This window comes from Leuciscus leuciscus (genome assembly GCF_965113295.1).
Source record: "Leuciscus leuciscus genome assembly, chromosome: 25".
NCBI classification, from domain to species: Eukaryota; Metazoa; Chordata; class Actinopteri; order Cypriniformes; family Leuciscidae; genus Leuciscus; species Leuciscus leuciscus.
The window spans coordinates 24,047,162-24,058,599 of NC_138724.1; the positions used below are offsets into that span (position 1 = coordinate 24,047,162).

At 39.5% G+C, this 11,438-nt stretch overlaps 1 protein-coding gene across 4 annotated transcripts; it reads right to left on the reverse strand.

Moving 5' to 3' along the window:
• Window positions 1–912: 912 nt before the first annotated feature.
• rag1 (recombination activating 1) lies at window positions 913–9,338 on the reverse strand. Of its 4 annotated transcripts, none has more exons than XM_082159248.1 (4): window positions 8,208–9,338; window positions 6,788–7,123; window positions 5,527–6,662; window positions 913–3,760 (listed from the first exon to the last, which is right to left on the reverse strand). In XM_082159248.1, the coding sequence occupies exons 2-4, from the start codon at window positions 7,099–7,101 to the stop codon at window positions 2,013–2,015; spliced, it is 3,198 nt and encodes a 1,065-aa protein (XP_082015374.1). In that variant the 5' UTR covers window positions 7,102–7,123; window positions 8,208–9,338; the 3' UTR covers window positions 913–2,012. The 4 variants fall into 4 exon arrangements, with proteins under 4 accessions (XP_082015374.1, XP_082015373.1, XP_082015375.1 ...); XM_082159247.1 differs by having other exon boundaries at window positions 6,788–7,120; window positions 8,208–9,336; XM_082159249.1 differs by lacking the exon at window positions 8,208–9,338 and adding an exon at window positions 8,015–8,201 and having other exon boundaries at window positions 6,788–7,120.
• Window positions 9,339–11,438: the final 2,100 nt, after the last annotated feature.

Here is an 11,438-nt window from a genome sequence, read left to right on the forward strand (position 1 = left end):
AATGCTTATGGCAGTATTAAATGCATTTTTTTTTTACAAGTCTTGTTTATTATTACTAAGATGATGATTTGTTGCTTTTTTAAATGTGGGGAAAAGATTGTAGAGTATGATTTTCTGTTTTAATAAAAATAATTACACAGAGATTAAATTGTAACCTCATGTTATGCTTATAATTATAATATATGCACATATTATGCAGACACATTAGATAAGTCAATAACATATGCGTGTGTGTGTTTGTGTGTGTGTATATATATATATATATGTATGTATAGATATACACACACACATACATGTTCTTGACTTATCTAATGTGTGTGTATATATATTTATATATACACATTCACATTCAAGAACATACATATATATATATATATATATATATATATATATATATATATATATATATATATATATATATATATATATATGCATGTTCTTGAATGTGAATGGAACATCCATGTCAATCTTATCTACTCTGTTTGTCTCCAACCACATACAAGAGGACACACACATAATAAAATTACAATCTCAATTACATTTTTGGTGATTTTTAAATTTTATTTACCAGATGGAATTGGAGAAAAAAAGTCATTTATTACAAACCAATTATATTCAATAATTAAGAAAAAGTCCACAAGTTCATGAATTACAACAATCACTGTAATGTTCTTGCACAATGAAAGAAAAAAATACCGATAGGTCATTACAAGAACATCACCAGTGCCTTTGTGCAAGTCTACACAAATTTTGTACACATGTAGACAAGTGTTTACGAACAGTGCAATGCAGTGTTTTATTTCAAATAAAAAAAAGAACATAAAGCAATTTAAACAGATATGTAAAGTTTTACACACACTATTTAAATCATATTGAATAGAATGATGTGAGGTACCTTTGGTTTATTTAAAAAAAAAACTTCTCCAAAGTACAAAGAAAAAATTCAAGCATTTAGAAATGTTGTATAATGTATAATATCAAAGAATGAAACGACATAATTCAAATCATGACAAAGAAATCAATCAAGTAAAGACACAAAGAAATCAGTAAATCACTTCACAAAGAAATCAATCAAGTAAAGACACAAAGAAATCAGTAAAATCACTTCACAAAGAAATCAATCAGTTCAAGTCGAAGTAAGAAATGGATCACTGAAATCCTCTCGTTTTAAGAGAATACAATAAACACAATGAATTAAACCTTATACTATTAAACAAAATAATAGAAACATGATTAATAAATTGAGGTACAAGTTTGAGATGAACAGAGCACATATCTCTGAACTGCAACATAAAGAAATTCTGACAATAGTCAATAGGTTTTATCGAGTAAAATACACTGCCATTTCTTCAAGAATATTTGAAAATGTGTTTGTGTGAATAGCATGGTGCAAATGTCCTGAGGGACCTGTAAGATTGAAGACTGAGGTAGAAATAAAAGGTAAGGTCTAAATAAATGTGCAAATGCTGTAGCATAGTGTCTATGGGAGTCATTTATGGACCAGTTGAGCACCATCAAAACACTGCATTGCTAAAATAATCCTTCTCTCTAGACCTCCTGCAAAGAAGACAATTTGCGTTTTCTAATTTCATTTTGTCTTTGTGATATATTAGTACAGCCATCATAAATGTGGGGCTCCTTTAACACAATTTCAGTGACCTACAACTCCCTCATAAGTTTTCATAAACAACCCTTCTGGATGAATTCGTGAAGTTGTCACAACCTGGCAATACAATGAAATCCCTCATATTTCACAAGCAGAAAGAGATAAAACACAGACAATTTGTCTGTCAAATCTGGGGAGAAAAAAAAGCTCTGCCCATATAATTTTATCTCCGCCATAAAACAATTTAGCTCACGTTTATGCACTGGCTTCAAAAAAATAATGAAGTGAATAATAAAGCCATTAAACGTGATATTACATCTCATCTCAAGAAATAAAATCAATTACTGAACAATATTTTCATTAGCAAGAAAAACGGTCCATTAAAGAAAGTCAATCAGAGAAAAACTCAAAAATCTGGAACTTCAAGAGCCACATCAACTTCATCTGGGGTCTCTTCTGGGTTAAATGTGGCTTGCATTGCTTTTACTGAATTCTTATGAGCCTCCATAAACTTCTGAAGAGACTTGGAGGTGTACAGCCAGTGGTGTTTCAGTACATCTTCAAGTTCAAACGTTTTGGACTGCCTCGCATTCATCTTCCGAAAACGTCTGAACAGCTTGTTCCCAGACTCATTGCCTTCACTGGCCCATGCTCCGATAGACCCGTCTCTCTCAACAATCTCAGGAACGTGGGCCAGAGTCTTGTGGAGGTAGTTGGTAATCTTTCCATCATAGCGGTACTTAAATGTGGTGGAAAGGATGTCAGCAAATTGCTGCGAGTTGTAGCTGTATCGACAGAGTTGGTCAGGGCAATCTCGGGAGGGACAGGTGGATCGCCACACAGGCTTCATCTGGATGTAGAGTTCCATCAGTCTCTGTAGTGCCTCACGTCGTTCCTCTGAAGGAACCAACTCACAGACCACCTCCACAGCCTCACGTGTCATCAGCCGGCGCGCATAGTTTCCATTCATCCTCATCACAGGCTTGAGTTTCAGTTTGTTTCTTAGCTGTTTGTCCAGGGCTGACCGCCAACGACGGCGTTCCTCTCGACTCGGATTGCTCCTCTGGTAGACTTCGCCGATCTCATCCTGAAAAATCTTATAGAATTCAGTCGCATTGCCAATGTCGCAGTGCAGGGCATCCAGAGTAGGTTGGGTCTCCATGAAAGGCTTTGCGGAAACCCCTTTGACCCGGTCACGGAGTTCATCGGCGGACTCTGAGAAAGGATTTTTCCTCCAGATCTCGTAGCGCTCAAGATTTTCATCGTGGTTACGTGTGATGGAATGAAGCACCATGTTTTTAGAGGCTTCAGCTCGGGTTGAGTCGCAGAGTGTGCATACATAAGTGGAGCCTGATGCTTCTAGCCCTTCCATTTCACGAACCATCTTCTCATCATAGCCTGTACCCCGGAAGAAGAATCTAAATGAGCGTAGCAGACCACCAACAGATATGATAAGTCGACTTTCCATCATGGCTTTCCGCTCTGCTACCACAGGTCCCAAGATTGCTGTCAGGGTCTCGTGGTCGGACTCATCCACAAACATGAGGCACAAAGGTCTACAAGAGAGCTCAGAGTTTGGCTTTGGTTCCTGGAAGATGGTGATGCCATCATCCTCACCCTCAACTCGGATGGAGATGGACATGACTGTGAAGGAAAACCTCACCGCCTTCTCAGGAACCGCTGGACCGCTTCCATGCTTCTCGCTGACATCTCCCATACCATCACATGATTCTTTCACCACCACAGTAAAGCCAGAGGTGCAAATGCTGTCATCTAGCCCCCTCTCTCTGAGTCCTTCCATTATGTCCTCCTCCAGGTCTTTTAATGCAGAAACCAGTGCCACATCGTAGCGGAATCGTCTGGAAATGGTATCCGCAGGGACATCCTCAACAAAGGTTGTCCAACCGGAGAGGCCATCAATGATGCCCACATCCCAGGAGCTGGAAACGTTTTTTAAAGCTGGCTGCCATTCAAATTGGTGGAACCCGGGGAGAAGCTCTTTCTCAGCATTACGTAGTGTGTGCAGGGGCTGGAATATCTGGCGGCCACTAGTGGCCTTCACAGTGCGATACATCTTGTGGTACTGACTGCAGCTAAGGAAGGTGTTGACCCGTATAGCCAAACACACTGCAGGATGCAGACCAATTCCCCTGCCTGAAAGAGAATACAGAGGGAAAACAAAATTGTGTGAGATGGAGTCAGAAGTTTGAATTCACATAACTGTTTATCCAGAATAAGCTCAAAATAAGTGAGACTGTGAGCCTGAATGTGATTATGAACTGATTTCAGAGCACCAGCAATTGAATGCAACAATATCTGTAATTCTGATTATAACTGCAGCATGGAATATGTCCTAATTGTTCTAGATCAGAGAGATTATTAATGCTTAAGTTAGAAGAGAGGTGACTCAGCTGGGCTGGAAATACTGATATTGGCTGCTGATGAAAACAGGCACCAGCTGGACCCTGTTCCCCTGGGGGGCTTAGACAGTGTCTATGTCATTTGCAGATACAAGGGCTACTGATGTTGTTTTCATCCTAACAGGCTCTTTACAAGAATTGTTATTGAGTATTGAGTTTCACATACACTACCAGACAAAAGTTTTAGATATGTAAGATTTTTTATGTTTTTAAAAGAAGTCTCTTCTGCTCACCAAGGCTGCATTTATTTGATTTAAAAAATAAAATAAAAATTATATTGTGAAATATTATTACAATTTAAAATAGCTGTTTTCTATGTGAATATATAGTAGTGTAATGTATTCTTGTGATCAACAGCATCATTACTCCAGTCTTCAGTGTCACATGATTCTTCAGAAATCATCCTAATATGAGGATTTGATGCTCAATAAACATTTCTCATTATTATCAATGTTGAAAACAGTTATTTACATTTTTATTTCAGGATTCTTTGATGAATAGAAAGTTCAAAAGAACAACATTTATCTGAAATAGAAAGCTTTTGTAACATTAAACGCTACCGTTCAAAAGTTTGGGGTCAGTAATAATTTATATACATTTTTTGGGCGGAAGGAAATAAAATAAATCAATACTTTTATTCATCAAGAATTAATTAAATTGATCAAAAGTTACAGTAAAGACATTTATAATGTTACAAAAGATTCTATTTCACATAAATGCTGTTTTTTTTTTTACTTTCTATTCATCAAAGAATCCTGAAGAAAAAAATATCTGTTTTCAACATTGATAATAATAATTTTTTGAGCATCAAATCCGCATATTAGAATGATTTCTGAAGGATCATCTGACACAGAAGACTGGAGAAATGATGCTGAAAATTCAGCGTTGATCACAGGAATGAATGACATTTTAACAGTTATTTTCAATTGTCATAATATTTAACAATATTACTGTTCTTTTTTTTTTTTTTTATCAAATAAATGCAGCCTTGGTGAGCAGAAGAGACTTCTTTTAAAAACATTAAAAATCTTACCGATCCAAAACTTTTGACTGGTGGAGTGTGTGAGTGTGTGTGTTTGCGAGTGTGTGTGCGCGAGCACATTCAGTAAAGTGATGCTTATTCTATTTAAATTGACAGTGAGGCACATAGGAAAAGAATTCATAAATTTTTTTTGTAAAGATAACCTCGTGGATGTGTTTAATTTTTCATATCTAGTTTCAGGTAGTAGCCTAAACATGAACATAATTGTGTAAAATTACATGTTAAAGCTGTTGTTCCATGAAAAATGAATACAATTAACTGCAGTCAGGCATTGAAAATTAGGCTAGTTCATTATACAAAACAAATGATGCCATATATTAGGTTGTAAAAACGTTATTCTTGGTTGCTCTCAAGCTTATGTAAGTCAATAATGCATTATCTGTTCATTCTATTTGTATTCATCTGACAACAACTGTTTGACAGTCACATATTGTGGGTGACGTGTTTCTTGGCATTACCTTGCATCATAGCTTCCAGTTCATCTGCTTGTTTGTGTTCATTCCCGGCTCTCAATGCCAGAAGGAAGAGCGTCAAACAGACAGACTTCACATCCCCTCCTTCTTCCTTTTCAGCAAACACCTTCACCTGGTTCTTCAAGTCTCTCAGCCTGTGTTTTTGAGCCCGACGGGTCAGCGACAACAGGTGCTGTCTAGGGCGCCCACCTTTGTTGACTGGCAAGTAACCATTGAGATTCTTCTCTGAAGGTGTTTCTTCTTCCTGAGACTCTTTTTCATTGTAGTGGTCAAGGCAGTGTTCCCTAAAAGAGTCCAATCGGACCCAGTCGCTGCATCCTTCGCTGGGGCAGAGCAGAGGAAGAGAGCTGAGGGTGGCAAGGAAGAACTTGGCTGGTCTGGTCAGGTGGGATGGGTTCAGGTGTTGGCTACAGGTGGGACAGTTCGGGCCCAAAGCTCGACTGTACCTTACTATGCAGACCCGACAGAACAGGTGCCGACACGGTGACTGGACAGGGTCGGAAAGCAGGTGATCACACACTTGGCAAGTAACAGCACGTAGCAAGTCCGCTGGGACTTCGGGAGGGATGAGCTTAGTGCTCAGATGGTCCTTCTGGCATTGTGTGATATTCTTTACCCATTGTCCTCTCTGCACTGACAGTTTTAACCATTCTTTCCCACCTGATCCCACAGGATTCTCTGTGGTCTGTCTCCACAATCTATTGGCACCTGAAGTTTCTAGGGAATCCCTCTTGACTCTCTTTGGAAGGCTGTGTGCACCTTTAAGTGGTTTGGCCCGTTTCCTTCCCATTCGCTGAAAAGAGATCTTCTTAGGGAAGCAGAGGTTGCAGTTGGAAGTGTGGGACTTCCAGTCTGGGATCCGGGTCCTAGTGAAAGAACAGAAACCCCCTCCCCTCATGGCAGCAGTCCAGCATCTGTGACAAAACAAAGACGGATGTACCGTCTCCATGTCGGTTGTCACATCCACCTTGAAGACCTTCAAGATCACCTCCGGCCAGGTGACCAACTTGCAGCCCATTTTGCGCAAGGCACACCGGCTGGCCTCTTCCAAGTCTCCCTGGACTTCATGCGATGGACCTTTAGTCTTCCGTATTGTGAGGCCACAAAGACGACACAGGCTTCTGCAAAAGACGCAAGAAAAAACTAAGCTTGACTCTGATTAACAATGATGCTTTCAAATACAGTATGCACAAGTCAACTGAACATTCAGAATTCATAAATCACTCAATATTATCATTAGACTCACTTGAGAAGATTCATATGTGTATCAATCTCCTGCAGCTTAAGGTCCACTCTCTCTCGAGTGCTCTCCACGTTTTCCTTACTCTTCCCTCCAAAACAGAGCTTCATAACACTGCCTGGAGAGCCTGCCATCTCCATCTCCACCTCCACCTCAGGCTGGTTTTCCTTTTCCACCGGTGTTTCATTAGACAGAGGGGCCTTCTCCATGGACTTGACCCGAAAGAGCTTAAACTTCCATTCCGAAAACTTAGGATGAGACAGTTCGTCAGGCATGGAGGCTCTGGGAGCATCTTCAGAACTCCACCTCCCTTTCTCCATGGCGTCAGCTTAGATTCCACTGCTTTCAAGAGAGAGAAAAGAAAGTGAGAAGGAATAAGATTAATTCTTTATGAATCGAGAGTTTATGAGACTATGAGATTATAAGATTAGTTTGGCTGCCAAGGAATATTCTTAGGTGTAATAGAAAAAGGGGGTTTCAGGATTACAAATCCACAAAAGAAGAGGAAAACAACATTATTTCCAAGGCTGTGACACAATCAGACAGATTTACTTAAGTCTACTGGCATTGTTTGTTAAAAGCAGCCCTGAAATCCCAGCCCAAGCGTGAGAGCTTTGCTCTGACCCAGAGTACAGCATTATACCATAAGTGGCATTTAGTGCCTCTGTAAAATGCATGAGACAAGCGTTAAGAAATCGATCCACTGCTGAAAACTTCATTTCTCTCCTTCCTAACACTCTCGCTCAGGGACCCACCATGTCCCTTTTTCTATCCCTCATCTTTTGTTTCATTCCCCCCCTTTGTTAAATGGACACCTCTAGGGCTGTCAATCAGTTATCTTAGTCATTTACTGTGCTGAAACAGGAGTTTAAGTCCGTAGAGGAGCTTGCTGGCATTTAACGGAGAGCTCGAGAGAAAGAGAGAGTCCAGTCTTATGATGCACAGCCATTGACTGAAGTCGGATGAAGAGAAATTGTAATGCCAGCCATTCCCTATGAATCAGACCCTATCCTGTGTTTCAACCATGTCACTCACTGAGTACGAAGATATGCATAAACAGGCAAATAAAAACAAGGACTAGCTCAGAAGTCACATTACTCGGACTAGCAGTAGCTGTCAAACCCTTGCAGATTCACAAAACAACTGTGTCATGATGTGACACTCTTCTCTCATCCCATCCGCAAGAAGGCAAAACGGTCCTCTTCCCTGATCAATAAATCAACAAGGGCTTACCATAACACTCCCATGGTGAATACATGCTGGCATTTTCTCTTTTTTATCTCTCTCTCTTTTTCTTTTTCTCCCTCTCAGCTTGTGTTTGCACCCTGGGTTTCTCCAGCTATCAGCTCTGAAGTGAACTATTGAGACATGCATACACAAAAACAGCTGAGAGCATTCAGTTTGTCAGTCAGCTGGGTTGTCCTACCTTGTTTTTGAGGCTCAGCTGGCAAATTCTCCCCTGGGGTCTTTCCGCATGGGGGCACAAGGGAGGCCTAGTGCGTTTCTGTGTGCGGATGTCTTCCAGGCTCTCGATTTAAGAGTGCCTGGCTGGATCTCAGTCACTTGATGCTCCTATAAAAGACTGTGTCTCTCCATAGGATGAGAGTCCTATTTATACCTCACTATGGGGTCCCTAACCGACACATTTTAGCACCTGAGAAACATTGGAGGTCTCGGGAAGGGGGTGGGGGTGATGCTAACCACATTCACACACAAACACACACACACACTTTTACTAAGCTACCTAATGAGGGCATGCCATAGATTTCTTGTTTCTTTTTACATTATGTTAATTATAATTGGCATACAGATTAACTCTAACCCTAAAATACTATAAAAAATTCCAAATCAACACATGCCTAAAGGACAAATTGTGTAATATTTAGCAAACTTCTTGGACATTTTTTTCACAAACTATTTTAAAGTAAACCCTTACACACATATACACCAATGTGAGACATCATAGACCTAACATCTGAACAACCGTCCACAGACACTCCAATACACACCATAAATCATGCATTAAGACACACAAACATATATACACATTCTGCATAGTAAACGTGTCAGTACAAGGCTCATGGATACAAACTAACGCATCCCCCTGCTGTTTTCCTCCGGTGCTCTCTGAAACTCATCTCCAGCAGGTGGTCCAAGCCAACATGCTGCAGCTTTGCTATTTGATCCCCCTCTATATAGAAAAACAGACACTGTTAAAACACATCAGATCAAAGGAATACATTTAAAAGAGAGCACACAACCATCTACTCAAGGCTGGCTGACTAAAATGTCCTTTATGGTATATTCAAAAGTTGGAAAAGCATATCAAATATAGGGTATAGTCCAATTGCATTTCACAATTTCAGAATCCTGCTGAGACGTGGTTATTTTTCGTTGACTTTATAAACAAATTATCCATAGTATAGGGAAACTAGGATGTCAGTATAATGAGCATTAACTCTACAAGTGGGCCTTGGTGCAGTCCCATTATGATCTGTGTTGGTGTCATTAGCAAGTATGAATTAAATGGATTTATTCATGATAAATAAAGCAAGGGTGTATTTGCAGATGAGTTATTATGCTGTAATTGGTCCTGTGCATTTCTGAGGTGATTCTGTCTGGACTTCTGACAGACTAGTCATTAAATAGTCACCAAGTGCCTGCAAGCATTGGGTGGCCTCTCTCATCTGAGAGTCACAAATTCTGCAAACCAAACAAAGAGAAAACATCATAAATAAACAAGAGAAAACATCATAAATAATAGGTCATTCTACAACATGGTTGCTATTTGTACCCTATATATAAATGTATAAAAAATGACTGACTCTGTTAATATTTACAACAACAACCATAGAACGACCCATATAATACTAAAAAATGAATAATTATTTAAATTCACATTATTTGAATACCTTTAAATGGACGAACAGACAAAGAGAGAGAAAAAACTGAGGAAATAAATAAAGCCTCATTATTGTGAGTAGCAGGCTAATAAAGGGACGGAAAGTCATTTTTATGCAAAAGACTTTGCTTTCGGCCAAATTTTAATAGCCAAGTCTATAAACTGAGCAAAATTAGAAAGGTCATTGAAAATGCCAATTTTTACAAGTGCTCATTCATCCTTGAGGACTTGAAAAACATTGGAAAACATTGGGGGGGGGAAATTTATCGATCACGATAGAGGTCACATGTGTGCATGTTTATTGATATAATCTGTCATCATTTACTCACCCTCACGTCGTTCCAAACCTGTATGACATTCTTTCTTTTGAAGAATCAAAAGAGGTATTTTGCTAAATGTCCAAGCTGCTCTTTTTTATACAATGAAATTGGACTGTGATTCACACTATTAAAAACAAAAGTACATGCAATTTTTGTGTTTTAATGAAGGAAAAGTCAAATGGGTTTGGAACAACATGAGGGTGAGTAAATAAAATAATTTTAATTTCAGGGTGAAATTTGCACTTTAAAGCAGTAGTTAGGCCTGCCAGAGCCTTCTGTCCTCACAAACCTAAAGAACGAGACAGAAAAACAGAGAGAAACTGTAGGTCTGTTGCCATGGCGAAGCAAACAGAGCTGCAGATGTCCATCTAACAAACAAGCGGTGACCCCTAGAGATCCGTGCCTCTCTCCGCCTGCTAATTGACTTGTTATTGATAAGCCCAATGGCAGTTTGATTTATGTGAAAAATGTCTTCAGTCGACAGCCACCTGGCATTAAGCAGGGTGTTTATTCTCCACTGAATGTGTGAGTTTTAGGGGATAAGTTGTTGAGGTGCTGTTATCACCATCTGAGGTGACACCTGCATGTGGGGTCAAAGATGTTGGTGTCAACGCAGAGGGCAAAAAATCGAACTGCACACCAATCAAAAACTTTATTTGAGTGAGAAGGTGGATCATTGACACACATCTCTTAAAGAGCACTAATCTTTGTTTAAACAGCTTATCATCCTCTGACATTTATGTGATGTTATGACGTCAAGCTGCCATTTTTCGTCTTTATCGTATCACAGATAAACACCTATCCCACAATGGCATGCAGTGCTAGGAAGTACATAGCTCCACTGCTAACAAAGCATATTGCTATTATAAAATAGCATACCTTTTCGGTGAGCTACTTGCTTGTTTGGGGTAGGGTTGTCAAACGTAGCGGTAAAAAAAAAAAAGAAAAGTTAACGGTACCAGCATTTCTGCAGTAAGCTACTGGTAGTACCGAGTACCGGGAATATACGGTACCCGCTGATAGGCGCCGCTAGACGTGTTTGTTTGAGCGACAAAGGTTTCTATTAACAGCGTGTTTTTACAAGTATTGAACATTATAGCCAATCGCAATCATATCTGTTTAGCACATGCATGCAACGGCCAATCAGGGATACCAGTAAGTAAGTTAGTCAGAATACGCTGAAATATTTACTGTAAATTTTACTGGTATTGGTACCAACTACTGAAATGTTGGAACCATGATAACCCTAGTTTGGGGGGAAATGTTTAGCATGTCTAGCTAGTTAGCCTAGCCCTTTCCGTTGACAATTTTGGCCATCTAAGCGTATTCTGACAAAGTAAAAACTCACAATAGTCGCTAATGAAGAGCTTAGCTATATGCAGTCTTGTGGTGATAATCGCCGATTTGCAATTAGTAAATTGGCGTTTGCGGACCA

Coding starts and splice junctions, on each gene's coding strand:
- rag1 (XM_082159248.1), bottom strand. CDS start 7,101: ATGGAGAAAGGGAGGTGGAGTTCTGAAGATGCTCCCAGAGCCTCCATG. Junction 6,663..6,787: donor ACACATATGAATCTTCTCAA/GTGAGTCTAATG, acceptor CGTCTTTTGCAG/AAGCCTGTGTCGTCTTTGTG. Junction 3,761..5,526: donor ACTGGAAGCTATGATGCAAG/GTAATGCCAAGA, acceptor ATTCTCTTTCAG/GCAGGGGAATTGGTCTGCAT.